Here is a 27,693-nt window from a genome sequence, read left to right on the forward strand (position 1 = left end):
GGGTCAAGCCTTCATTGAGGGTGCTTTTCTGCTCAAGGGCCCCTGGGCACTTGTACAGATTGCTCATATGGTAGATCCAGCCATGCTGATAACACAAACTAGAATGCACTTAAATTGAGTATACCGAGTGCATGCTGGGACACCAATGGATAAATGGAGTATGCAGGGAGTATGTTAATATGTATATAAGTTATTATGAGTACAGTGGTTCACAATTTGGCAATATGTGAGGGGTCTCCACATACTGCTCCTTGTCTATTTTTGACAGGATATATGAAGTTCAGTTCAGCCATGAGACGACAAAGAAAAGACACCAGGACACCATGATATTGCTAGGCAAAGAATTTATAAATTAATAAAAACATTCCCTTTGTAGTGTTCTTCTGACAGCTTTTTCCCCCACATTGTATTTGTGTCCTTTTTTTCCCCTAATGATTTTCAAAATATAGAAAAATATTTCTGACAACATTCATCGTTACATTACTTGAGTGTAATTTTCATTCTGCCCGGTTGGTTATGTCACATACTTCTGCATTTTTGACCCATTATTTTTTTTGTTTTTGTTTTTTTACAGTATTTACACATTACACCAGTCCACATCATTTCACCTGCTTCAAACTGGGGCGGGGGGGGGGGGGGGGGGGGGACACCAGAGCATGTTTTGCATAGATCGCAGGGGAAATATGTCGGGGGGGGGGGGGGGGGGGTAAAGTCGAAGCTTTTCAAAAAAGAACAAGAGAGGGGAAATTAAAGGAGATACATACTCTACATCCTGTGATGAGCTTTACAAATCAACACGTGAAAGATCTACATCGAACATGGCACAAAGTGTATGGAACGTGAAAAGGAATGGAGTCCTTCAGAGGAAACTCAGGTTTAAATTGTGGCATTCGTACAGTTGAAATGACTGGAAGAGTAAAACTATCTAACCGTTTATATCTGCAACTCAAACTGTGACGTGAAAGCTCGTGAATCGTGTCGCCTTTTGTGATTTCAAGACGTTTGAACATCTATAATTCAAGTGAAAGTCAGTGATGGTGAACCGCTTTGGCTTGCTGTGTGAAATGGATGTAATCTCTAATATACAAAACATAGAAACTCAATACATGAACATCTGCCTGGAAAAAAAGAAACATTTAAAAAATGCTTCAAGTCATCACATTAAAAAAAAAAGTTTTGATACAGTTTGGAGGCCCTAACTTATTAATTTTACATTATATAAGAGTTTTTGGTTGAAATTTGGTTTTCTCACTTTGTTACAGTGGTTTCCATAAGCAGCTGCTTATTGTAATAACTAAATACTTTTATTCTCAAATGTAGATTGAAATGATCAGTATTGGTCCATAATTCCTATTGGTGTCTGCAGTTGGAGGTTTTCACTTTTCCACCATCTGCTGCCCTTCAAGTATGAAAAACCACTTTGATAAAGCTCAGTAATCCATCGCAGTGAACATGATGCCTTCAGTATATTTTATGAGTTACGCTTTTCCATATCGGCACCGCCCAATAATGCCTTAGAAAATCACCCCTTTGTCTTGTCTTTGTATTCTTAAAATGAAATACAAGTATTTCTTTAAAAAGCAGTGAGTGTGAGCTACAACCCTCAATTAAGAAAAAAATAAAAATTAAAAATCAGTAGCACAGGATCAATGCCAATAATTGAAAATATGAGTTTTGCAACACTGAGTAACTCCCTTTTTATCAATCAGGGTTGAATCTCAACACACTTTGCCCTCATCTTATTTTGTATGTCTGGCCGTTTGTTCTATTATCCAAGTATGTCACAGCAATGATACCATCTCTCCACATCTGAGAAATGAACAGTGTTTTTATTATAATGTTATCGGTCTTTTCCTTAACATTTTCCTATAAAATCGTAGAGGGAGGCTGTTAAATACCACCGTTCTGTTGTGTTTGGACTGTAACCATTAAAACACTACTTTTTTTTCCTTTTAGTTATATTTTTTAACATTTTTAAAAAGTGCTTTCTATACAAGGTTTGTTCCAGTGTTCACATAGTGGAACTTTAAGCTGTGTATGATTGCTTAAAACAGAGACACTGGGAGTTTCAGGTATTCACAGATTGTCTTTGGTGTCCACACAGAAACACATAACTGATAGATGAAAATGTTCCGACTATAACCGACCGAGGAACTGAAAAAGAAGCTGAACGTTGACTTCAACAGAACTGCTGAGAGAAATGGTTTAAAAAAAACCCACAATCTTAAGAGTAAAAGTGAAAAAGTGGAAGGAAAAATGGAATTAAGTTGATGTGTTAATCTCATTCTCAACACATGGATGTGCTGCAGTGTGGCTGAATTGACGGACGGATGGCAGTGAGTAAAATACAGAAGGGGTTTTTCTACAGATTTAATCAGCCGCCACTAATCTCCGCAGGCAGCCGGATGACTCACGGAACGCTGAACGCTCCTGCACGGAAGCTAATTTGAGTTTGGCACTGTTGCACAAACCAGTAAAACTCACCCTACACTACATAGAATTATAAACCTGGCTTCATAGGTTACTTTACAAAGAAAAGAAAAAAAAAAAACAGAGGGGGTGTTATAAATTCATTGTGTAGAAAAGGTGAGTTACAGCAGTGATGGAGCGTGTTTATGAAGACGACCACCGTCGCTTATGGCTTTGACAAGTTGGGGAAAAACTCAACTTGTTAAAAACGTCAAGACACTTGGAAAAAAGAAAGAAAAGATGGCGTGTCAATATCAGTTTTCAGGTGTAAGACTTTTGAGGATGGCAGGTCATTTCTATACTTCTACGAGTGGAGAGAGGATGGCTAGTATGTGCAAAAAACCTTCCGTTTATTTCAAGAAACGCTGAGTCATAGGTAGGTAGCTTTATCTTACGCTTCTGTCATTTCTTACTCATTCGGTTTCCTGGCTAGCGATTGGAGATACTTATTAAGAAATGACATGAGTGTTACTGTCATATAAAACTACCATACTACCATACCAATGCGAAGCTTCTAAAAGACGCTTAACGTTGAGGAAGAAAAGACGAGCGCCTGAAGCGAATGTTGCGTCTTTTCTGAAAGCTTTTAACACTGTGTGGCTGCTCCTTCATTCAACCTCACACACCGAAATAAATTAAACGCCGACTCCTCCGCATGCTCACATACACATTTATACTTGGTACCTATCAAACAAAGAGATCGTAGCTGATTTAAAAAAAAAAAAAAAAAAAAAGGTGTTAGTGTTTTTAAAGAAAAATGAAAATAGCAGCATGTTAAGTTGTGTGTTCAGTTTGGCCTGTCTCACCACACGGACACTTTGAAGGTAGGGACAATTATTTAAAAAAAATAAAATTGAAATGCAGATTTTTTTTGTTTTTTGCTTATAGCTAAACAGACAAAGATATGCTCAAAGAAATGTCACTGAATGCCTCAACTGTCAGTTTAAAGGGAATGCAAATCGAGCTAACGTTCCCTAAAAAGAAAAACTAATTCTTTCCCTTCTCACCTTTTTGCTTGCAGCGTTCTTAGTGTTTTTTAAAAAGACTAAATGACACATAAAAAAGGTATGAAATGTAAAGCCCACAGCCTCTTTCATGGCAACAAGTGAACAGCTTCCTGATGGAGAGGAGCCGTTTAAAAAATAAGCAAATGTTATTCTGCCGTACGCGAACATACACACTGGCTATGATATGTCTACAAAAATGGTGCGATTTCAGAAAAAAAACACACAAAAAAAAGTATGAATTACTTGAAATGTTTTTTTTTCCAGTACATTTTTGTTGGTCGTGTTGATATACAGGAAGTGGAAGCGGTGCTCTCCCTCTCCTGTTTTCCAGTTTTCATCTCGTTCATTGATTTCAGTCTTAATGGCAGCTCAGCATTTTTCTAGATGAAACGGAAATAATGCGCTATCGTTTTTCTGTGCACTTTCTCTATTGGCCGGAAAAACTGATGTCAGCAGATGGCCGAAGCTGACTGAACTGACTCACCTACGCTTTAAACTATTTTTGGTGTCAGGCGTTTTTGTGCCACCTCACCTTCAAGCGTAAAGAGTATCGACTAGCACCGGTATGTGCACTTATTTCTGTTATCTGTGGCTTCACTTTGTCACCTTTTACCATGAATATGGTACCATGGTACGTGTATGTACAAGATCCCAAATCTCAAGCTATCTACTGAGATTTTCTGTGTATACAATGTAAATATAATACATGATATGCACAATATCATTACAGTTTACAGAGGAGTAAAATCTTTCCAGTCCTATAGGTATCCTATAATGATTTTGGTAGAAAAATGCCACTGTGTTCATCTTGCTTCTGTCTGTCAGAGCAGACGGTAAAGTCTCAGTGCTCTGGTCTGTCCTTTAGAACTCTGTTTACAGCCAGAATGACTAGAAATGTGGGCTAAGAGCTGAAATGAGAGTCTATGTTAACGTCTATTCCTCTGGCTCCTGGCTGTGAGAGAATGGGAGACTGACGGCGTGCTCTTGAGCCAGGGCGGCCAGCTCCTTGAGGAACTCGCAGAAGATGACGGAGCAGTAGACGGCGTTCTTCACCCGCAGCGCTTCCGCCTGTTTCTCCAGGCCAGAGGCTCCTCCGCCGCCGCGGAACAGAGCGCTGTGCAGGGATTGGCCGCCGTCCCGTACGTGCGCGAGGGCCAGCTGAGCGGCGTGTCGGGCCCGGGTCGGGCTGTTGGTGTGACGGAGGATGAGGTCGCCCAGAGATGGTTTACGACTCTTCACTGGAAGTAGAGAACATTTAGGAGACATTTAGGAGTTATCACAGTGATTATGAAGATATATGACATGACAAAAACTGCTCTATTCTACTAAATTAAAAACTTGTCCAGAGCTTTCAAAGAAGGTCAGAACTCAAACTTACAAGTAAAGAATGAATATTTACAGGTTGGGTTAAGACTTATGTGCTCTAAATTACTAGTAAATGTCACAAACTGTATCACAAGGCTTTTCCTCTCAGATTAAACCTTCAAACTAAAACAACACGTTCAGCTACAGCTATGAAATTACCATCTCCTTCCAATCCAATGTGATTCAGAAAGTCTGTGTTAAAAAAGAGATTAGATAAGAGAATTCACATCACAAACCCAAGAAAACTCCTTTAAAACAAATGTTATTCTTTATTCAGACTGCCTTTAAAACTCTATGTTGCTTTTTTCTAATCCACTTGAATAATTTTCTATAGTGAATTAATTCAGTGTCACTTTTATATAAATGTATTACTCTAATTCATCAGCTGGTTTTATTATCAATGTTAAAAGTTAATGTGTATGTAACTGCTGCACTATATGTATGAATTATGCAACAGTAATTAAATAAACTTGGCTTCACTTCTTTATGATTTTGTTTTTTACAGTGTGGAAACAGGCAGTGACTTCCTTTATTACATATTTTAGTCCTTTGATTATTAACTGATTCACAAAGAGGTTTCTGACAAACTGAAGCAGAAACTCAACCATCAACCCTCCTCCTATCTTGTTTCCATGCTCACCCAGTGAATCAGAGCGCCTCAGGGTGGGGACACCGGGCGAGTCGGTCCAGTCCACTTTGCCTCGAGCCACAAGGTACTGCTGGGCTTTCTTCAACATGGCGGGGAAGTCCTCGTGGGAGGCTGCGAATGCCTCGATACGGTTCTTCACAGAACCTAGAACCTGAGGGCAGTTGGGGAACAAAGCAGAGATATTGCAGAGACATTGCTTTAACAATATAACACCCCTGAAAGTGAAGGTATAGTGTATCTAAATACCTAAGCCACTATATCACAGGTTTTGGAAGGTGTGGTACCTGGATCAGTGACTTGACACTGGGCTGGAAGACCATGTTGGTGTTGAGCAGGAAGGAGCGTAGGAGGGGCTGAGGATAGCAGGCCAGCTGGGCCACGATGCCCGTCAGCAGGATGTTGACGTACAGAGAGTTTTGGAGCATGTTCTCCAGCTTGGTGAACAGAACCACCATGAACGGACCTGCAGAGAGAGATAACGTGGAACTTAAGCTCAGCTGCATGTGAACACAAATTTGGGATGAGATCAGAGGTCAGTTTGACAGCTTGGAAGCAGTCAGACTAGTAGGTCATATGGGAAGATTAAACACTGTGGTGAGTAAAAACTATTTCATTTATCTCCTATGAACTGTGGACTTAGTGTGAACTGCAATATTTTTGACCAAATACCTCGATACCGATATTTTGACAAAATATTTACAATATGAGATTTTTGCTGAATAATCATCAGTAATGTGGATAAAGACAGATAATAGAACAGTATCACCATATTCAAAATCTAAGACGATATCTATAAAATATCACAATAACATAATAATATCAATTTATTGCCCAATTGTACTTTCAAGAAAGCGTATTACAAAGTACAACAACCGTGTAGTCTTGGGGTGGATAGTCCTGACCAAACTAATTAACCAACTAACTTTCATTTTCAAGGTGTGAATTAGGTATCAGTCACGGATCAGACCAACTAACTTTTAATAACACGCTTTGTATTTAAAACATTAGAGTGTTTTATTTGATGAACGTGGGCGTCGACACACAGAAATTAACTTTTTATTGGATTTTATGTCTATTTTTAAAAAAGCTAAATGACAGCGGGGATGTTGTAGTCATGGACACCTGTTGAGACCGTGGTACTAATAATGTTCATTGTGGGCCTCAGCTCTGGATCCTCCTCCGTCTTTTCGTTCTATTCGCTGATGAATAGTGGGACTTGCGGCAAATCTGTTGTGTATGTGTGTGTGTTCAGGGATTAAGTTTAGAGTTGTAACCTTTTTTTCTGTAGTTTATTTAGTATTGTGGTTTATTTCTACTAAAGGTATGGATGGTTTCGTTATCTTGCCGAATTCTGTTCAAGCTTCTATATCTGGATGTAAAAGATTAAAACCTGACTTAAAAAAACAAACAAAAATAAAAAAAACCTGAAAAATCATGTCATCATGTTACTCCTCTCCCCTGCACCAGGCATTCATAACTAGGCATAAATGAAAAACTACAACCAATAAGGCCATTTTCATGCTGCCAATGAATGAATGAAGAGAGAAAATAAAATGTTATTTTCTGATAGTTTCAAATTATAAAGCGAAAAATACACACACTCGCACCTCTGCTGGAAGATGCCTGATTGGGTATGAATGCAGTGGTTACCTGTGTACGGCTGTGGGGCGGGCTGGTTTAGTGGTCTGGCGGGACTGCAGACGCCCGCTACAGAACCGTCTCCCTTAGCGTCACCCGTCGGCTTGGCCTCCATTGCCGAGGGCGGCTGCTGTTCCTCCTCCTGCCGCTCGGCGGTCAGGGACGCTCTGGTGCTTTCATCCAGCTGGCAGGCCGCTCTGGCGCGCTCTCTCACCCGCTCCTCCAGCTCCCTCAGCTCCTGGGTGAAGGCCTCGATGCTGATGCCCTGGCCGTTGGAGTCTGCGGGCAGCTGTGGGTCTCCTGGCGCCTGCTCCAGCAGCTCCTTGATGAGACTCTCTACGGACTGCTGCGTCTGGTTGGCTTCTGGAAGATCTGTGGATGCGCTGTGCGGGTTTGAGGTGTCGCACGTCAGCGGTTTGGTGTCCGGCGTCGGCTGGGCGACGGAGCTCTGAGAGGGAATCTGGTTAGGGCAAAGAGATTTTGCATCGTTCATGTCACTGTTGCTAAATATTGACTGTGGGAGAGAAGCACAGCTTTGGGAGGGGCAGCTGACGAGGGATCCGTTCTGATTTGCGTTTTCGTCCAAGTACTGCTGCTCCCCCAAGTCTCTCTTCACTTTCTTTACCTCCAGTCCTCTATCTCGACTGTCCGTGCACCCGTCCCCCGCTCCCGTTGTTCCGTTGTACATGGCTTGGTAACTGACGGTGATGGCGGAGGTTGGAATGTGAGGAGCCGGGGACGAGGCGGGGTGGGATGTCGATAAAGGGGCGGCTGAAGACGAGGAGGAGGAAGGGACGAGGGGCGGCACGGGTTTTGGCAGGAGCTCCTCTCTCTGCAGGCTGCGCTTCTTGGAGCGAGGCGTGAGGCTGATGCAGTTATTTTTGCCGATGGTGACGTCCCACTCCCCGCTGTCACGCTCCGCGCTGCTCCACTCAGACCGAGCCGCTGCCACGATGGCCGCCCTCTGCTGACTGGGAGAGGTGTTACTGCCTCCTCCCGGCTGGAAAGAGAAGTGCTCAGGGAACATCGCTATGGAAGGAGTGGAGGTAACGGGAGGCGGGGGTGGAGGGGCTGTGTTCGGGGAGGGGTTTTCTCCGTCGTAAGGCGCCGACCAGTCGCGGCAGGCCCAGGAGCTAAGCTCGATGCCCCGTCGGGCGTCTTTGAGGTACTCTAGGTAGCCCGAGTCCCAGTCCAGACACTCTGTGTTGGCCTGCTGCTGGTGCATGGGGCTGTCGGGGGACAGGGGATGAGAGCTGGGGGGACCCGACTGCAGCGGCTCCATGCTAGTGGGGGTAGAGGGACCCCCTCCACCTGATCCGCCTCCACTACTCTGTTGGCGCATGAAGAAGGCTAAGCGGGACGGCGTGCTGGGTCTGGGCGGGGCTGGAGACTCTGTGCTGGGGCTGTTCAGCACTGCAGGCAGACACAGAGCAAAACATAGAGAGTCAAACTCTGACCTTCCTTTCATTTCATCTGAATTACAAATGAGCGCAGGTGGACATTTTGACTGTTAGTAGAGAGAGCAATCTATGACTCATCATCTTCACCAACATGAAAGAGAGTAAGAGATGTTGGGTGTTGATATCCACATTTCTCCTATTCCTTTTTACAAGCACATTTCTAAATGTGAGACAGTTTTTGCTCACCTTTGCCCCAGAAAGCAGAGTCCTCGTCCCGATCAGCAGAGGGCGCTGCACTCAGCCGGCAGCACTCTGGGATCAGCGCCAGGAACTTGTCTGCTGACTTTCCGTACATGTCCGTCTCCCTGATGGCACGACGCTGACTCAGCATTACATGGGTGCAGGGCAGCAGATACCTGGCAGCAAAACACACGCATACATGAATCTTTTATTTGATTTGACGTAGTGCAGCCCCCATTCAGGCTCTCAGATAAAAGTAGTTATTTGGAAATCTTAAGTGATAACCTGTAGTTATTGTATCTACTGAGATTCAAAACTGGATCTAATGTTTTGGCACTCACCCAAAAGACTTTATAGTCAGAAATTTCAGGGGTAAAATTGGCCCTGAAGGATATTTTTAAAATTTAAAAATGGGGGCATTGAGGGAATTTTAAACATCTGACTTTTTCATATTTATCACAAGAAAAACACAGTTTAGATACAGAGAAAACTTTCAAGAATTTGCTCAATTTCTGCATAAATACGACTTAAAATGTGATTAGATAAAGATAGATAAAGAGACATTCATTAAACAAATAAGACAAAAACCTTCCACTTGTTTATTTATTGAGGTCAAATGTTACATATTTGTGTGAGGGAAAAGTTTGTGAACCTCTAAGATTATTACTTCATTTGAAGGGGAAATTAGAGTTGGGTATTTCAATCAATGGGAAGATAATTAAGTGTGAGTCTGAGAGGCCCTGTTTTATTTAAAGAAGAGAAATCTGGGTCTTAACTGTCAAAGACTGAGCTTCACAACACAGGTTTGTGGAAGTGTGTCATGACTCCAACAAAGCAGATTTCGGAGGACCCATACTCATTAGCCTGAAAAGGGTTATTAAACCATTTCTAAAGAGTTTGAGCTCCACCAGTCAACAATCAAGCAGATTGTGTAGGAAGTGAAGGCATCAAACATCATTGTTATCCTCCCAAGGAGTGGTTGAACAGCAAAAATCACACCAAGAGCAGGTGTTTAAATGTCCAGGAGGCCATGAAGGACGCCAGGGTAAAGTCTAGGCCTTTCTTCCAGTGCTAACAGTCAATGTTCACGAGTCCATCATCAGGAGAACAATGAACACCAATGGTGCGAATGGCAGAGCTGCAAGGAAAAATGCCACATTTCTCCAAAAAGAACATTGCTGCCATCTGCCGAGCAGTTGGCCGCCCACCTAGAGCCCGGTTCTGCCTGAGGTTTCTTCCTGTTAAAGTAGAGTTTTTCCTTGCCTGTCGACAAGTGCTGCTCATGTGGGAATGTTAGGTCTCTTTAAATTAAATTCAAAGAGTACGGTCTAGACCTGCTCTAGGTGAAGTGCCTTGAGATGACTTTTGTTGTCATTTGGCCCTATATAAATAAAGATTGATTGATTGATCTAGTTTGCTCAAGACCACATGGATAAACCAGAGGGTCATTGGAAAAATGTTCTGTTAATGGATGTTTAGTTTGGTGATGATAGCCCTCATCCAATCCGTGAATGATGGTGTTGAAAGTATAATAGTTTGGTCCTGCTTTGTTGTCTCTGGACCAGGACGACTTGCAATCATTGATGGAGCTTTGAGTTCTCAGTTGTACCAGTAGATTCTACGGGAAAATTTCAAGGTACCCGTCTATGACCTGAAGCTCAACAGACAACGGGTCATGAAATAAGACAACGACCATGGACATACAAGTCGCTCTACCAAAAAATGATTAGAGCAGAAGAAAGCTGAGTCAAAGTCCTGACCTTATGCTGTGTTCCATTTACCTCATGCAAGCAACGTAGCAAAATGTTCACAGATAGAAGTTGGACAGTGCTGTGTGTAGGACTGATTTAATGAGACACAAATAAGACAAAACTGCTAATAAACAGGATATAACTACAACTTTAACACTGTTGATATACAGGGCTACCACTTTGGACTTAGAGGTTGAGGCTAGTGGGGTACATTTGACTTTCCGAGTTGGAGATCCAACTTCAGGGGGTGTTCCACTAGGAACTCAGTAATTCCAACTTCCGAGTACAACTTGAAAACATCATGAATCCTATAGAAATACTGTGGAAGGAGCTGAAGTTGGCAGTTCATGCCAGGACATCCACCAAAATCCCTGAGTTAAGACTGTTCTGTAAGGAGGAACAGGCAAAAATTCCTCCAAGCCGATGAGTCGGACTGATAAATGGTTACCGGAACTGTTTGGTTGAAGGTACTGTTGCGCTAAGGGGTCCACATACATTTGTTCACACAAATATGTAAGATGGGATCATTTTCCTCAATAAATGAAGTAAGAGAATAAATGTCTGTGTTTCCCGTTATCACTGCACTGTACACTGCAGTACCTCCCAACATCTCATAAAGACAGACTGAATGACTGAGCATGTAGGTAAGATATTTCCCACATCATGTTTTGTATATAACGTAAACCAATAAAAATTAAAACACTACCTTTAGGAGGACGTGCACATACCTGAGAACAAGCTGCAGCATGATGTCTTCGCAGTTCAGGGAGAGAAGAGTCCTGAAGAGGCTCAATGATACCATGCAGAGCTGCAACACAGTTAGAAAACAGTTATTATCCAATAAAAGATCATGTATATTAAAACCAATTTGCATGACACGTCCAAATAAAATTATTCTCACATAAAAATGGTGCTACTTTTACTTTCAGAAAATTGTTTGCATTATTTTAAGGCCTGTGCTGTTCTCACTGTTCATGTTCGGTTCTTCTGGAAAATGTCTTTAAAATCATTTATATGCAGATGATACACTTCTGAATGCTTCATCTCTGTCTCTGGAGATCTGGATGTATTTGAAATTAGTTAGGACTGTGGATGATGTGCCATTAAAATGCTTTGGCTATAGTCAATTCTGGATGTGAAGAAGGCGCGGATCAAAGTTTCATCAGCACCAGCAGCAGTTACTCAACACTTTCACCACATTTTCAAACTGAAGATGAGAGAAAAGGACTTTTGCTGTTTAATCAGCATTACTGGATAAACACTGGATATCTTGGATCTTTGGCAATGTTTGAAGTTAAGTGATGGGTTTATATTTGATGAAAAAAAAAGACTTGATTGATTTAATTTGCTTAAATTTGATTTCTAATGTCACCTTTAGACTGCAGCCACATTAACCTTTATGGAATAGTTTGGACATTCCTGGCATACTGCATATTTCTGCCAGCTCTTAAAGTCTCCATGCCAGCCCATGAATATTTCCCTAGATCCGCCCCTGCCCACGCTGTATAAATAAAGCTTGAATGAAAGAACGAACTGTATAATAATGATGCCAAACATTTTGATTTGACTGATTTTTAATGTCCACCTCAAAGAGAAACTTGCAACATGATATCGGGATGAATCATGTTTTTTTCCCCCTAAACACAAATGTTTCTGTGACTAGAACAGATTTATTTTGAGGGATCAGAATTTATTAAACTGAGGCTTTTGGCACACATTTCAGTGCGGATTGTTTTACCAAATAAAAACAATGTGCAACAGCAAACTTGATGACATTTACTTTTAAGTGTTTGCTCTGGGGAAAAAAAAAAACTTCTATATTCTGCTGATATCATTTTCAGTTAATTTTTTGCTCGCAGCCCACTCATCGCCCACACAACCAGGTTCATCGAAGCTCTGTCACAAACACACGTGCATACATACACACACACACACACACACACATATATATATATATATATACACACATACATACCCTTGAATTGCTACTGATGCGTGTGAGCAGTGTGTCCAGGATGGTGTCGTTGTCGTGGCGATGCAGCAGGATGAAGCGCAGGAAGGTTTTAAGGAGGGAAGTCTCTGTCACGCTGCGTAAGAAAAGGTCCAGGTATGCAGTGCTGGCGATCATCTCGTCCACCGATGACTAGAAACCACACACAGAAAATGATCTCAACAGTGCATAAAGAGGCAATCTGAAAACAGTCTGGTGAATAAGATGAAGTCTGTGATTAACATGCAATGAGACAATTTCTTCAAACATTGTGAAACAGCTGTTTGCTTTGACTTGTGACTTTGGAAAAAAAAGTCCAGCAAACAACTCTGTTCACACAGTTGTTTTTACTCTTCTGCAAAAACACTTCCACAACAAAAATGTCTTTAAGTTACTCAAGAGGAGCAATAACAGAGTGGTCAGTTTAAAATATGGCAAATCATTTGCGGTACACCCCATCCTGTTTTCCTTAAAGAAACAGTTTACACAGTTTTCTATTTTCACACAGAAATTACACTTTTCCCACAAAGTCCGAAACTGAAAATCTTGACATCAGTGTGTCTTTCTGGGAAACAATGTCCCTATTACTCAAGAAAACTACCAAACATCTGTTTACCATGGAAAATATTTTCAAATGACAAATTAGTCACTATTCCAACTGTTGACAGAGAGCTCTGTAATTATCCAGAGGAGCCTGACCTTGTTTCTTTAAAGACCTGAACTCGTCCTTTTCCTACCTTATGCAGGGCAGGACCCATGACGGGTACGAGGAAGCCGTTGTGGAGGTAGTCCAGAAGCTGGGAGCGGACCAGGGGATGAGAGACCTGCACCACAGCGTTGCAGAACTCCAGCGAGTTCATGAAGAGCACGAGCGACGACACGCCCATCCAGTCCTCCCGCCGCAGCGCGTGCCAGTCGTCGCCTCGGACCTCGATCTTCCTGGGTAGCGAAGAGTAGAGAGCACTGAGGCCCGTGGCCAAAACCTGAGGAGAGACACACGGGGGGTTCAGGATAGACTGTCGATCCTCCGCAGCCTGGGTGGAGCTGGTGAACACATAACCTCCACACAAACAAGAGAGTCCATCCTGAAAGATGAACTCATGAAAGCTGCATGAAATGTGAACGGCAGGTTTTTTTTTTCCAACTTTGTTTTTATTGTTTTTGCAATCTATTTTTATAAAGAACACAAAATACACAAAGCAAACACAACAGACAGGTTCATCTACTGCAATGCTGGATATCAGGAGCTAAATAATAATATGATATCTCTGGTTCTACTGCATCAATTTGGACACTTATTTCAAAACTGTCCATCATGAGTCCAACAGTGTCAGTTACACTCATGAGCAGAGCAATGTGAAGACTTTTACAACTGGATGTTTATACAACAACAAAGAAAACCTTATAACCTTGATAAAAACAAGTTAATGTGGTTATATCCTAACTATCATAACAACTGAAGAGACAATTATAATTGTTAACTTCCTGACGCTATCCTCCATGTTTTTTGTAGAAAATGTTATGTTTCTAATGTACATACTACTGGAGAGTGTTCACATTTTATTATGATAACACCACCAGTGTGTATTGGCAACAACTCAGTAAACGTAACTGTTGGAAAATAGGAATTGAACAAAGAAAAAGACTTCCCAATATCTTCTGTATGGAGGTAGATAAAGAGTTCAAATTTAAAAGTAGTCTCAGGTGAATAACCTTACCTATTTTATTGGCTTGGTTTTTTTGGCTTGCTGGACTTTTTTATTTATTTATTTATTTTTTTTTTTTTAAATATGAGGAAAATCTAGACCTGCTAGTGGAAATAATTCATTGAACCCAGCTCTTAAGAAAAGAGATGCAGTGTGTTTGTGATGAGCTCAAGGGATACATCATGGTCGTCTAAGAATCTATTTCTACATCCATAATGTCAGAACAAGGTCTACTGCAGAGTGTGAGGGAGCACAGTGAGGCACTGAGGCAGTGAGAGGATCATTTGGTCCGTGATGCCACCTCCACTGGTCCCTCTAGTCAGTAAGTAGGTCAGACTGAAGCTGCTGGAAGGAGGACGAGCAGAAAATAGCTGAGCCAGCTCTTTAAACGGCAGAGTGTGAACAGGCAGAGTGAGCGATGAGAGAACTGACCGCAGCATAAAAGCATGAACTGGACTGGAACACTGTTCACTCTCATCATGCAGTGCTGAAACCTGAATGTCACGCTGTTGTAACACTTTTAATAGATGTACAAGTGTAATCAGTAACACGTGGCTCATTAGTAACACCTAGTGGCAGCTGGAGAAAACTACAGCGAGAAAACACTGGTGCTTGGTCTGGTCAGCTTTCTTTAATACTTAGCAGACCATGTGACAGTAAGTTGGAATAAAAGAAGCCCTAGAAAACAAAAGTTACACCTGCATAATAATAATCATTTAAAACATTATGACATATTAAGAAAGATGTTCTTTTTAAAAATCTACATTGTGTCTTGCAGGAACCCTGCAATATCCTATCGTGGTTAAGTCTCAGTCAAATGTTGGTTAGATATCTTGGAGGTTAAACACTATTTATTTGTGTGAAGCATTCTACTAAAGAAACACAACCTGCTTGTGAAGTCAAGTTAGTAGATGTATTTGTCCCCTTTATTTAAATGTTTACAGGAAATGTTCAAGGTTGAGACAGAGCTGGGAGGATGTAGATAAGTATTAATGTTGTGTCATAGTCATCTCCTTCCCTTTCCGTTATCACACTCCATCACTGATGTATCAGAATTACACAGTGAGTGCGCGGCTGCGCGCAGACATAGACATACACACACACACACACACACACACGCTCAGCTGTCCTTGTTAGGACCTTGGCATTGCCTTCTATTCATTGTGGACAGCCCAAACCCAAACCCTAACCTCAACCAGGACATCAGAAATGTTTCTTCCTTAGGACTGGGCTTTTGTTCCCATGAGGATTACTGGTCCCAACAAGGTGGGTGTTTATACCAGAAAAAGGTCCTAATGAGTTAACAAGAACACACACACACACACACACACACACACACACACGGCCAAAAACGACACCATCAAATTGCTTCAGTCTAAAAGTAATAGATATTTGACTCATAATGATGCAAAACAGAAAAAAGGGGTAAATCGTCTAATCTGAGAAGCTATAAACTGATGTTTTTGCTTGATAGATACGTAAAAACAGTGTGTGCTACGCATTCAGAAAACAAGGAATAGGTTAAAAATAAATAAGCAATAAATAAATCAGTTCTGATTTTTTCCTTTTTTTAAAAATTGCTGTTTGAAGTGTCATATTCATAAAAGGTGTACTCGTATAGAAAATAATGGACCAGGTGGAATCTATTATCACCATTATACAACGGGCAATTACTGTGCTTCAATTATCAGTTATAATTAACACGCTTCAGTTGTGTTGCTATGGTTACCTGCAGTTTGATATACCATGCCCATATTTACAGTGGTATTAATCAGAACTATGCTACCTGCCAACCGATCAGAAATTAGTCAGAATTATCTTTCAACTTTGCTTAAAAAATGACTAAATATACTGAAAAATACATCATTCAGCGTAAGTGACAGGTATTTATATCTAGATTAATATCATCTGTAACCACATCTTTCACAAAACCCCATTTAATATGTAAAACACAACACTTTCCAGCACCACATCATATGCTTTAAAAATGAGGCTGTTTCTCACCGGGCAGAAGTAGGAGTTCTCAGCGATGTAGCGGGCCACGGCCTCGTGGCTGGCCGACGCCGCCATGACCAGCAGCAGCGCGTCTCTGGCCTGCTGTCCGATGGCTCCGTCCCGGTGGATGAACGGCACGAGCAGCGAGAAGATCAGCAGGTTGGTGGAGCCCTGCTGGGCCGGCGCCGCACGGAACAACATCTCTAGAACCAGCGGCTGGCGGGCCATGGACACGCAGACCTGGTGGAGGATTTGCACATTGTGAAGAAAGTGCTGACACAGTGATACACATTTTGAGAACCCTCCATTTGTATTCCTGATTTTACAGTTACATACATTCTGCTGACGACACTACTGGCACTTTGTTTCAGATGAGAGACATTAAGTAAGGACACAGATTACAGTCAGCTGAATTATAATTAGGATTTGGACGTCACAGCAGTTCAGACTGACTTGGACCTCACATCCCCTGTGTCAGTTGGAGCTGGCAGTTGGGAGATTAAATCATTGTTGGTGACGTTTACTCGTTGTAATGGTCTGCCCTCTGATCCGCTGCCTGTTTCAGTTTTATTCTGAACAAGTTGGGAATTATAGGACGGGAGCTGGGATTGTGTGAGAAACCCTGTCTGAAAATGACGAGTAAACAGTAAATAATTCAGTCTGATGCAGGTGAAACTGAAAACTATGTATTTCATCAGATCTCAGTGAAAGTGTTCTCCTTTTCTCCTCTCTGGGGTTGCCTAGCGACACAACTCAAAGTCTACTTCAGTCATTCAACACGTGCTGTTTTCTGACCATCAGGGAGACTAGAAAAAAGACTAGAAGAGAGTGAGAGTTCTGTTCTGGTCTCTGGTCTTTGTGGAGAGTAGTTGAGGAGAGCGTACCTGATTGAGCAGCAGTACCAGGCTGTTTTCTAGGGCTGAAGGACAACCAAGTTCTGGGTCACCGCACGCTCCCAGCAGCCTCAGCAGCGGATGGAGGACGGCTGTGTGCTGCAGCAGGGGCTGCTGGGATTGGCCGATGAGCATCTCGAACAGTTTTAACAGCGCCCCCTGGCTGTCCGGGTCCAGGCCGCGGCGGAGGTGCCACTGCACCAGGTGCTCCAGGATGTTCTCGGTGACCACCAGCTCCAGTATGGGGCCCATCGGCGTCACGGAGGCGCCGCCCTCCGAGACCTCTGCGGGCCGCTCCTCTGCCAGCAGACACAGCATCTGGTCGGTGTGATTCCTCACCGCTGTCAGGTCATCGCTGGACGAGGACGGCTGGTGCTGCTCCAACACCCACGAGACCTGAATAAAAGAACAGAGTGTGTTCTAGTGTGATGTTTCACTCTTAACAACAGCTGTCCTACTGTCAGTTAGAGAACAACAAAAACTTCAACTTCAACAACTTCTAAGTTCTGTACACAGACATGGTGAAGATCAAAAATCTGCTCCTTTATTCAGTTATTGTTATGACATATTTGGAACAATCAATCAGACTTTAGTTGTTTAGCACTTTTCTTTATTTGTAATGTAACACCAAGTGCTTTCCATAGTAAAAAAAACTAAGACAACAAAATAAATGAATTAGAAATAATAAAGTAAATAAATACATAAGAATTTTTTTTTTTTTAAATAAAGAAATGAGGAAACATCATAACTCATGAATCTGCAATGAGGTAACACCAGTGGTAGAATAAAAAATAAAGATTAAGAATACCTAAATAAAATAACAGATAATATAAATATAAGATGCATATAATAATGTAACAATAATAATAACAACAATATTACTAATATGTATAAGATCTTTGCCCCTTTAAAGTGATGTACTTCCCACCATTAATAATAACAACAAATGCAAATTATTACTATATTATTGATCTAATGTGATTAGGGGTGCAACAACGAATCAATAAAATCGATAAAAATCGATTATTAAAAGTGAATTTCATTATTGATTCTGTCGCCTCTGTTGTGTCGCGCCATTACTGCATTACTCGCCAAGTAGCGGAGCAGTTCAGATGCAGCTGAGCAGAGCCGGTATCGGCAGAAGCGGAAAAACGGTGCGCCCAAATTCTTCTTAAGTGTAAGAGCAGTTCACACTACATAAAACTAGAAAGTGTGTGCTGCATCCTGCCGAGGGGCGGCACGAAGCGTGCGTGCGCCTGTATGCACGCGCCAAAAAAACGATCGGTTTTGCGAACCATTATTATTATTTATCTTTTATTTACAGAAAATACCTCTTTTTGTGTAGCATACATGTGTATGTTATTTTGTTAAAGCTATCAGACATTAACATTTAGTTGTTTTGTTTAAATTATTATTTATAATTTAATATTACTTTAACAGCTCAGGGATGTCCAAGCAGCAACATGTTGTTTGAGCACTTTTTTGCAATGTCAATTTGAAATAATGTTTTGTTTTTGAATGAAGGGCTGGAAATTTAAAAAAAATATTGTTTTATCCGATTCATCGATTAATCGAAAAAATAATCGACTGATTAATCGATTATCAAAATAATCGTTAACTGCAGCCCTAAATGTTATGTTATTTTACAACTCAAAATTGTGCTGCTAGTCTTTGAACCAAAACAAAGAAGAGTGAGCATATTACTCAGCTTTTAGCTTCACTTCATTGACTCCCAGTATCTTTGAGAACAGATTTGAAGCTTCTTTTACTGGTTTTAAAGCTAAAGCTAAATGGTTTTGGGACCAGCCTACATTGCAGACTCTCTCTGTCATTTTACAATCATTCACCAGCTCTCAGATCATCTACTGCTGGGTTTTTAAATACACACAATTATACACACAAGAAAATAGAAAGTGCAGCTGTGAAATGAAAGAGATGTGAGCTCTGTGAACATTTTTAAACGACAGCTGAACATGTATTTATTTAATCTGGCTTTTAATTACTGTCATTTTAACCTACTTGTACTAAATGTCTCATTTAGAAATGTATAATTTATAAATTCAGACAGAATAACAGGACTGCAACTAACATTATTCTTATTATTGAGTAATCACAAGATTTTTTAAATGATTGATTGATTAGTAATTTCATGTATACAATGTCAGCTGCTTAGTTGCAACCTAAAATATACAGTTTTGTCCCAAACAAATTGATTCAGTTTACCATTATTGAGGACTGAAGAAACTAGAAATATTCACATTTGAGAAGCCGGTATTTAAAAAAAAAAAAAAATTACTAAAGATTATTCATGGATTATTAAATTAGTTACTGATTCATTTTCCCTCAGTCGACTTATCATTGCAGCTCTACAAAGTGACAAAACTGCACACTGACAAACAGGCCGGGGTTACATAACATTTACTGAGAGGTCTACAAGTCAGCATGACCACAGCGATGATGATGATGATGATGACTGTGCTCATCTGATAACAAAAGTGTGTGTGGTAATGTGTGAGCTGAAAGTCAGACCCCTGTGATAAACAATGTAGCTGGGAAACAATTTGGTGACTGTTTCCCAACCAGCATGTTTGTATACATATCTTACACTTTTCACACAAAAACCATTTGTTACATTTTTTGTCTTTTCTCATCAGCGTTTCTAAAGTCCTCTTCACTAAAAACATGTAGGATTGACTTGGTGCTGTGGTTTCCCCTTACATCCTAAATGCTTGGTGCAGTATACAGGAAAGCATCAGTAATACTTTACTTACATGTAGGACTAGCAGACTGGATATATGTTTGCTCTAGAAACAGTACTCAGTTCTCTAAAGCTGCTTCAAACTCCTCAGTCAGGCAGTGACAAGACTGTGTAACCTATAAAACTCATGAAAACTCCATCAGCCAGTGATTGGACATCAGCCAGTACTCTGACTACTCACAGCAGCTCCAGCACAGCCAGCTGAACGTGTGAACGTCCACAGTGCTGCAGGTGTCTGCACACATAATCATTCACAGCCTGTAAACTCACTGCTTCCTCCACCATTTACTATCCACACAAAGTCATCTTTTAGCTTTTAATGTCAGTGCTGCTCAACATACAGAGACAACTAAACAACATCCAACAAAAGTAGTTATCATGACAGGTCTACCAATCAGCTGATCAGCAGAAAATCTATTATCATTACTATCTTTTTAATCAAGTCATTTCAAAAGCAACATCTGGTTCTAGCTTTTCAAAAATGTTAAGATGTTTCAATTTGATTCAACATTATCAGCTGAATATCTCTCGATAGTAGGTTGAAAAAGAAGTTGCCTTGAGCTCCAGGAAATTATTCATTATTGCATGTTTCACTGTTTTCTGACATTAAATAGACTTGAACAACACACAGTTACATGACTGTTAGTTAGCAGTCCTCCACATGTTGAATTCACTGCAGTCTGACAGTCACAGCTTTCAAAACAAAACAGTTGAGCAACGCAAGCAGTGAGACATTCAACATCAGTTCATTTTAACATAATTGTCTAAAACACTTTTTTAAAAATGTTTTTGTTTTGTTTGGTCGTCTTATTTTAGCTCTGTCTTTGTGTGTGTGCACATCTGTGTTTGAGTGTCTGCTTTTGTTTGAATGTGTGATTATCTACTTGTGTATGAGTGTGTCTGTGGAGGATGCTGGTATGTGTGTGTAGCTATGTGTTTGTATCTGAGGGTTTAGGGGTATGTATAAAGTGTGTGTATATAATTGGGTAGGTGAGGATAACGTCTCACCTTCGATGACTGAGTTTGTGAGTCTGTGGTTTGGCAATTAAAGTAGACCAAATTCATGTAATTTAATTTATAGGGGGAATAATAACTATGTTGAAATATTATATGTATTGTGACCAGAACCTTACTCACTTCAATTTAAAAAAAAAATTTTTTTTTTAAGAAAAACAAAGGCGATCACACTGTGTTCTACTGCATGCACACACAGTTACAGTGAGTACTTTTTTAAATAAGTGGTTTGGATAATACTGCTCAAGTGGGGGCTTGTTCTGAAAAGCCTGTCTGATGGTTTGTGTGGTGGACACTTTAGAGCGTAGATGACACGTCTCCACATTTCTGCTGAGTAAAATGTTATTCTGCAAAACTAGCTAAGTAGCAAAGTTGAGACCACAAATGTTCCAAACTAAATCTATAATTTCATGGAAATACAAGAGAAGAAGAAGATGAGGTGCGTCTCCAGCTCACCTGTCTCCAGTGATTCTCAAACACCATGAGGCAGGTCTCTGGGTCGGCAGTGCAGGGGCTGGAGGGGGCGGTGCTCCGGCTGGACCGGCTCCCGGGACCCCGCGGGTTCAACCTGCTCAGCCAGCTCATACTGGAGCCGGTGCGAGGAAGGTCAAAAGTCGCAGGAACTCAGAGATGAGAGAGAGCGCGCTCCGTCGAAAACCCCCCCCCAAAAAAACGGTCAGAGGCGACAGAATAAAGAAATTAAAAAGGGAAGAAAGAAAAAGGAAAAGATTATGTGGGGAAGGAGGGAGGGGGAGGAAAGGGAGGGGGGAGGAGAGGAGGGGGGAGGGAGAGAGAGTGTATCAGCACGGAGAGAAGGAGGTCGGCTGTCACTGCCGCTCAGTGCACGTTTAGGGGAAAAGACTGCTGCCGCTTTAGAAAGTGTGTAACCCTGTCCTCCCTGTAGACCCTGTCATCCAGTCTGAAGCCAACACCACTCCATAGCCGGTCGGGATGGGCACTCTGCGCTCTGTCAACAAACACAAACAAAAACAATGTTCACATCGACCGCCAATCAAGACTTTTAAAACCTTTCAGACTCTTACTGATAGAATATCTGATGGACATTTTTCACAGTTTTCTCACATTTCTTACATTTAACAACTGATAGAAAATGTATTTATAGACCAAGTGTTAATTAACACAATTGCTAAATGGATCTTTAAACCCCATAAACCTGACAAACATCAACTCATGGTAAGTAGAAACATGTCATCCAACCCTGCCAAACACACCTTCATTCACATAATCTATCATCTGTGTAGCTCATTCTCCAAACAAACACGAGTCGGCCTTTACAGTATGCTGTTACCACGGGAACCATTCAGTTCTTCGATGAACAGCCAGTCCAGCTTGTGCTTACCGTGAGAGTCACTGTCAAGCACATTTCTTAACTGACCTTCAGTCGTGATCATCATAATATGCAGGATGCAAAACCTGAGCATTTCAAAATTCAGTATTTATATCATTACTATACATCTTTTTTTTTTTTTTAAAGGTATATTAAGTGGCATCACTCAAAATTGCTGCTTGTACTCCAACTGCCCAACCAACTGAAAAAACCCCCACAATTCATCACAAACTGCTGAAACACTGGCACACTGTGTGTCTGTTTACGTTCATTATCCAGAAGCACTCACTTCACTGCTACCGTGATTCATCTAACAGACAGGAGACTCTCTGTGTGTGTTTAAGTGGGTTCAAACTGCTTTTCTTAACTGGTATAAGAAGTTTAAGAAATATGCTGCCAAACATTCACCTTGCGAGGCAGCTGGATTAGAGCGGTCACCACATCATGACTTCATGCCTGAATCATTCAGGTCAGGCTTCAAGTCATGCGCTTGGGACCAATCGGCATCCGATGAGGATTCTCGCATGATCTTGTGAATCCAGCTGCCTCTTGAGGTCAGACGGTGATAGCCAGATGGTTCATCCGATCACCTGCCACATATTTTTTGACAGTGCCTTCCCTTTTCCGAACAGTGTGTAAGGACGACTTCTTACGTACGTCGGGTTAGCAAAACATTGTTTAAGTATCTAGTAGATCTCTCCATCTGATGACTTCTGAAAAACATTCAGAGTTTCTCTACATCAGAGATAAATGCATCACTTCTGTGTTGCATTATGACTGCCTCTGCTCCATGTGTCTGTCAGTAGTGTACTTAGTGATTAATTTTGAGGATTACCCACTGAACAGATGGATCAACAGTGTGGAGAAGTGGATTATGCTGTAGGACCCTTTTGCACATTTTGATGTCCCTTTTTTTGTTTTTTGGGTTGTTGTCCATCATAACTGCTGTCTGTGAATCCAACCTGAGCACAGCTGCTGCTTCACCACGTAGAAGCAAGCTACAACTATCTAAAACCCACCTCTCAAGACTAAAAGGCCTGTTTTATACTCATAAGACATATTTTCAGTGGCGTACCCCTTTAAGAAAAAAAACAGTTATCACAATTAGATTTCAGCTGGAGGAAATTGATTTCACTGTATCACATTTAGTTCAAAGTTAATGTTGAAAGCATTGCTTAATGGCATTTGAAATCCATTTATGTGAAGCTGTTTGCTTTCATGTTCTCTCACTCTGCTAAGTGCAGAGACAATAAATGGGTTAATGAGTTTGGTGCCACACCGTTAGCATGGATGTGTAGATAAGATTACCAAAGTATTTGTTATTACTTGTGGCCACATGATGTGGACTGAAGTCACATGACTTGGTCTTGGGGTTGGACACGAGTAACAGATTTGACGACTTCTGGCTCAACTCGCCGAAATCAATAAGTCTCTGTGTTTTCTTTATTGAATTACTCATACAGCAGTTATGAGTAAGTGTACACACACACACACACACACACACACACACACACACACACACACACACACACACACACACACACACACACACACACACACACACACACACACACACACACACACACACACACACACACACACACACACACACACACACACACACACACACACACACAAACACTCACACGCAGGTAAAATCTAACATCCAAGCAGTGTTTTTAATGAGTAACCCAACTGCTGCAAGTGAGTGAAGGCAAATTCAATAATTTCTTTAAATATGATGAATGAATCCACACCCAGACATGACAGCAGAAAACCAGTCAATCCACAGCAAAATGACTCATAGAAAACACCATAAATTACCCAGACATGTCCAAACTATTCCATAAAGGAACGTGTGTCTGCAGGTTTCTGTTCAAACCAATCAAGAGCACATGATTGACCGATCAGCTGTCTGAAGACTGAGATCAGTTGATTTAAATCAAGCCTGGTGTGATCCTGCATTGGTTGGAATTCCTGACTTAAACACTCATCAGCAGGTTTGCACCTGCATTTAAAACAAAATTCAGCTAACATGAGGTTTATCACACAGTAAAATTCAACACGTTTTATTTTCTGGTCACACACTTGAGCGCCGTAAAACTGCTCATAAAACCAGTTCAAAGTTCAACCCACATTCCAGTACAGGGAAGCACGGGTTCATAAAGACAAGGGAGTTTGTCAAAGGTTAGCCATCAAACACACCAGACCAATGCTCCTCTCGACAGTCTAAAGGCCACATGACGCTCTCTCAGGCGTTAGGGAAGTGGTGCAAAGCTTGTTTGAAAAAGTCTCGACAAACTGTCAAACTGCCGCGCGTGCTCCAGGTGTGCACACAGGTGTGAAAATGACCACAAACTCTCTGGTAATTCTCACATTTCTATTGCTGCCACTGAACCGGGCCTGGCCAAGTAGTCCATACCGGGGGGGGGGGGGGCTTTGTGTTTGAATTCGGTGGCAAGGCTTTGTCTTCAACACACTACAACATGCGACTACCTGTGTGCTACCTATAAAGATGAATATTTGATTTCCTGTAGCTTGTTTACTGTTCCCTTCTACTAAAACAAACACTGTCACCTCCATCCCTCGCTATGACAACCAGCATTTCAACCCCACCTCTAAAAGCAGATGTGGCTTTATAAAAACGATGTGAAACTTAGCTTTTCTGATGTGGTGACACATTCTGTTAGGAGAGTAGATTTGTTTGCCTTAAAAGGCACTGCAATGGCAAACCACTATAACAGACAGCTATGTATGAATATTGTCATGCTGTACTTAGTTGGGTCTGAGTTTTTTTTATCATATTTTCTTTAAGTCAAACTCCACAAATGCTTCCATCTGTCTTGGTAAAACAAAGACTGTATGATTTGATGCTTACTTTTTTCCAATTAATCTGTAAATTGTTTGACAATATAGTGAAAAATTTCCGTCACAATGTCACTGAGCCAAAGCTTATATATTTACAATCCTTGGTTTTTTCCAACCACCAATTAAAACCAGATATATTTCGTCTATAAGGATTAAAAAAGCAGTACATTTAAAGCAGTAAAGAAAGACATCATCAAAGCGTGGCTCATATTCATCTGTATCAACTTTTTTTGTGTTAAAAAGGTATAAACCAACTGCTTTTAGCCCGGTCAATAATAGGAAAAAATAAGGTTGAAAATAAGAATGCCATAGATGAAACAAAAACATAATAAAAATCACCACAACATCATGTTAAGTGTTTTTTCAAGGTGTTCCTATATATAAAATAATACATCAGGTGGAGTGCTTTATCACCCGTATCGCTTGATTGATGATTGGTGATTTGCCCAAAGTCCAAAGATAATCAATTTAATGTAACAGAAGACAGATTAATCATATCAGCTCTGACCCATTTTAAAAACAGCTAAATTAAGACATGGTTAAACATTAGTGGTGGATCTTGAGCTAACATTATCTAACTAAAAAGATAATCATTAACATTAGGAAATATGCGATCATAGAATGAGCCAGGAAGAGCCCGAGCAAGCATTTGTTGCTCAAGTTTTCAATACTAAAGTATTTATATTAGATATCCAGGTCTAGTGTACTTCATGTGTGGATCATCATATGACCTGTTGTAATCAGAGTGTAACTTCACCCACCAACGCCTTTGATTACCAGAATTGATCCACTCAACGTTCAAGTGTCTCCAGATTGTAGATTATTAAAGAGTGCATTGCTACCGTCGCAGCTGACAAGCTTAAAGATAACTGATGAAGCACTCTGGTGCCTGTGTTTCAAGGAAAATATGATCGAATTATTTCATTGGGGACGCCACAGTTCACACAGATCACGCAGAGCCAGGCATCAATCACTGCAGTGTTTTGGGTCATGTGTCCCCTCTAGCACCTATGTGCTCCTGACTGCAAACACCAAATAGTACGCCAAATTCAAAATGACCTTGGCTTTAAACTGTCTGGTTTATTCAAGTCACCTTAATCGCATTTGTGCTGTATTTATACCTGATCTTCGAAGTCACCACCCCGCAAACCAGATCTAACATTAGCCAGGCGAAGATGATGTAGCAAGCTAGTTGGTATACTGCAAAAGATAATTAGCTGCTTACGAAATGTCAACCACGGATATAGTTTATTCATCTCCTTAAAGTGCCGGTGCTCTTCTCTGTTAAGTTCTAATTAAGTTACTCACCTTATATATATATATTCGTAGGGAGTCTCGACAGTCGCTGGGAGCTGCTTGTTTCCACTGGTACCTGCTAGCTGCTTGCTATAAGTTAGCCCTGCTCGGTTGCTAACGACTAGCTGCTAATGAATTCCACAATGTCAGAGCAGTAAACGGAGGGACAGCGCTCAAGTAATCCGAAGACAACTGGCCGGTTAGACCGTACTGAGTTGGGGAAGCTAACACATGAACCACTCCTTCGTTCGGGCTGCTGTGCATCCTGTTAGCGAGAGATAAACATCCCATTTGATGATTTCTCAAATACTCTTCCCTCTCCCGCAGCCATCTTACTTGAACTCCTCCCACACGACACCCACACCTCCTCACCGCTACACGACGCTCCTCTCTGTTCTATGCCAAAAAATGAAGGAGTAAACACTGTGACCCAATTCCATGCTAATTCTGTCAAGCGTGTACACTGTGTACTAGAGTTGATAGGGCACCGTTATGACAGTTAGTTTTCAAAATGATAAATCAATTCTAAGCATCACTCTTGACCTTGGCTATAGTAGTAGCTACCCTAGTCAAAAAGTCCTGATTCCAAAAAGAACTTCCCAGTAGAAATTGTACTTGATTTTGGAACCAATCCAATAGGACAAAATCATATTCCTATAGCATTCCAATACAATAATGTCCAATAGGTCCTATGGATTTTACACTATAGGATTCCTATTGGATAAAGTCCTATTGTAGGACTTTATTAGATTAGATTAGATTGTACTTTATTAATCCCACAACGGGGAAATTCACTTGTAACAGCAGCAAAACAGAAGCAAAAAGATGTGTAATATACACTACAGAAAAGAAAATGGGCATCCACAACAAACAGAAACCCTTAAACATAGCCTATACATATACAATAAATAAACAAACGAGTGCTAACCGAGCTAAAACAAGTACTAAAAGTAAAGTGACCAGAATATAAATAATATTGCACATGATAAACAGTTTGCGATGTGAAAAATATAAATACAGATAGCCTATAAATATAAATATATGGTTAGTAGTGGTGGTGATTGAGAGAAGAAACTACAACATGTTCAGGTTGTGCAGGTGTTGTAGAGTCAGCAGTAGGAATGAAAGATCTGCAGATCTCCTTCTTTATCCAATAGGAATCCTTTAGTGTTGACTATAGGATTCATATTGGACTTTATCAAACAGATTTGAGCCAATGACTGCTCTAGTCTATTACTATAGCACTGGAATAGCACCTATTCACAATTGGGTAGATTAGGGTAATGTGGGACATTGACTAATGTGG

General features: G+C 41.0%; 1 protein-coding gene across 2 annotated transcripts; it reads right to left on the bottom strand.

The window, feature by feature from the left end:
- Positions 1–338: 338 nt before the first annotated feature.
- Positions 339–26,702, bottom strand: fhip1b (FHF complex subunit HOOK interacting protein 1B). Of its 2 annotated transcripts, none has more exons than XM_062431610.1 (12): positions 26,400–26,702; positions 21,332–21,842; positions 17,095–17,499; positions 16,220–16,450; positions 13,247–13,492; positions 12,495–12,662; positions 11,248–11,327; positions 8,775–8,944; positions 7,141–8,541; positions 5,775–5,953; positions 5,482–5,641; positions 339–4,714 (listed from the first exon to the last, which is right to left on the bottom strand). In XM_062431610.1, exons 2-12 carry the CDS (start codon positions 21,458–21,460, stop codon positions 4,410–4,412), a joined length of 3,474 nt encoding a protein of 1,157 aa, XP_062287594.1. In that variant the 5' UTR covers positions 21,461–21,842; positions 26,400–26,702; the 3' UTR covers positions 339–4,409. The 2 variants fall into 2 exon arrangements, with proteins under 2 accessions (XP_062287594.1, XP_062287595.1); XM_062431611.1 differs by lacking the exon at positions 26,400–26,702 and adding an exon at positions 22,632–23,149.
- Positions 26,703–27,693: the final 991 nt, after the last annotated feature.

The sequence above is a fragment of the Scomber scombrus genome, chromosome 13 (assembly GCF_963691925.1).
Source record: "Scomber scombrus chromosome 13, fScoSco1.1, whole genome shotgun sequence".
In the NCBI taxonomy this organism is placed as follows: domain Eukaryota; kingdom Metazoa; phylum Chordata; class Actinopteri; order Scombriformes; family Scombridae; genus Scomber; species Scomber scombrus.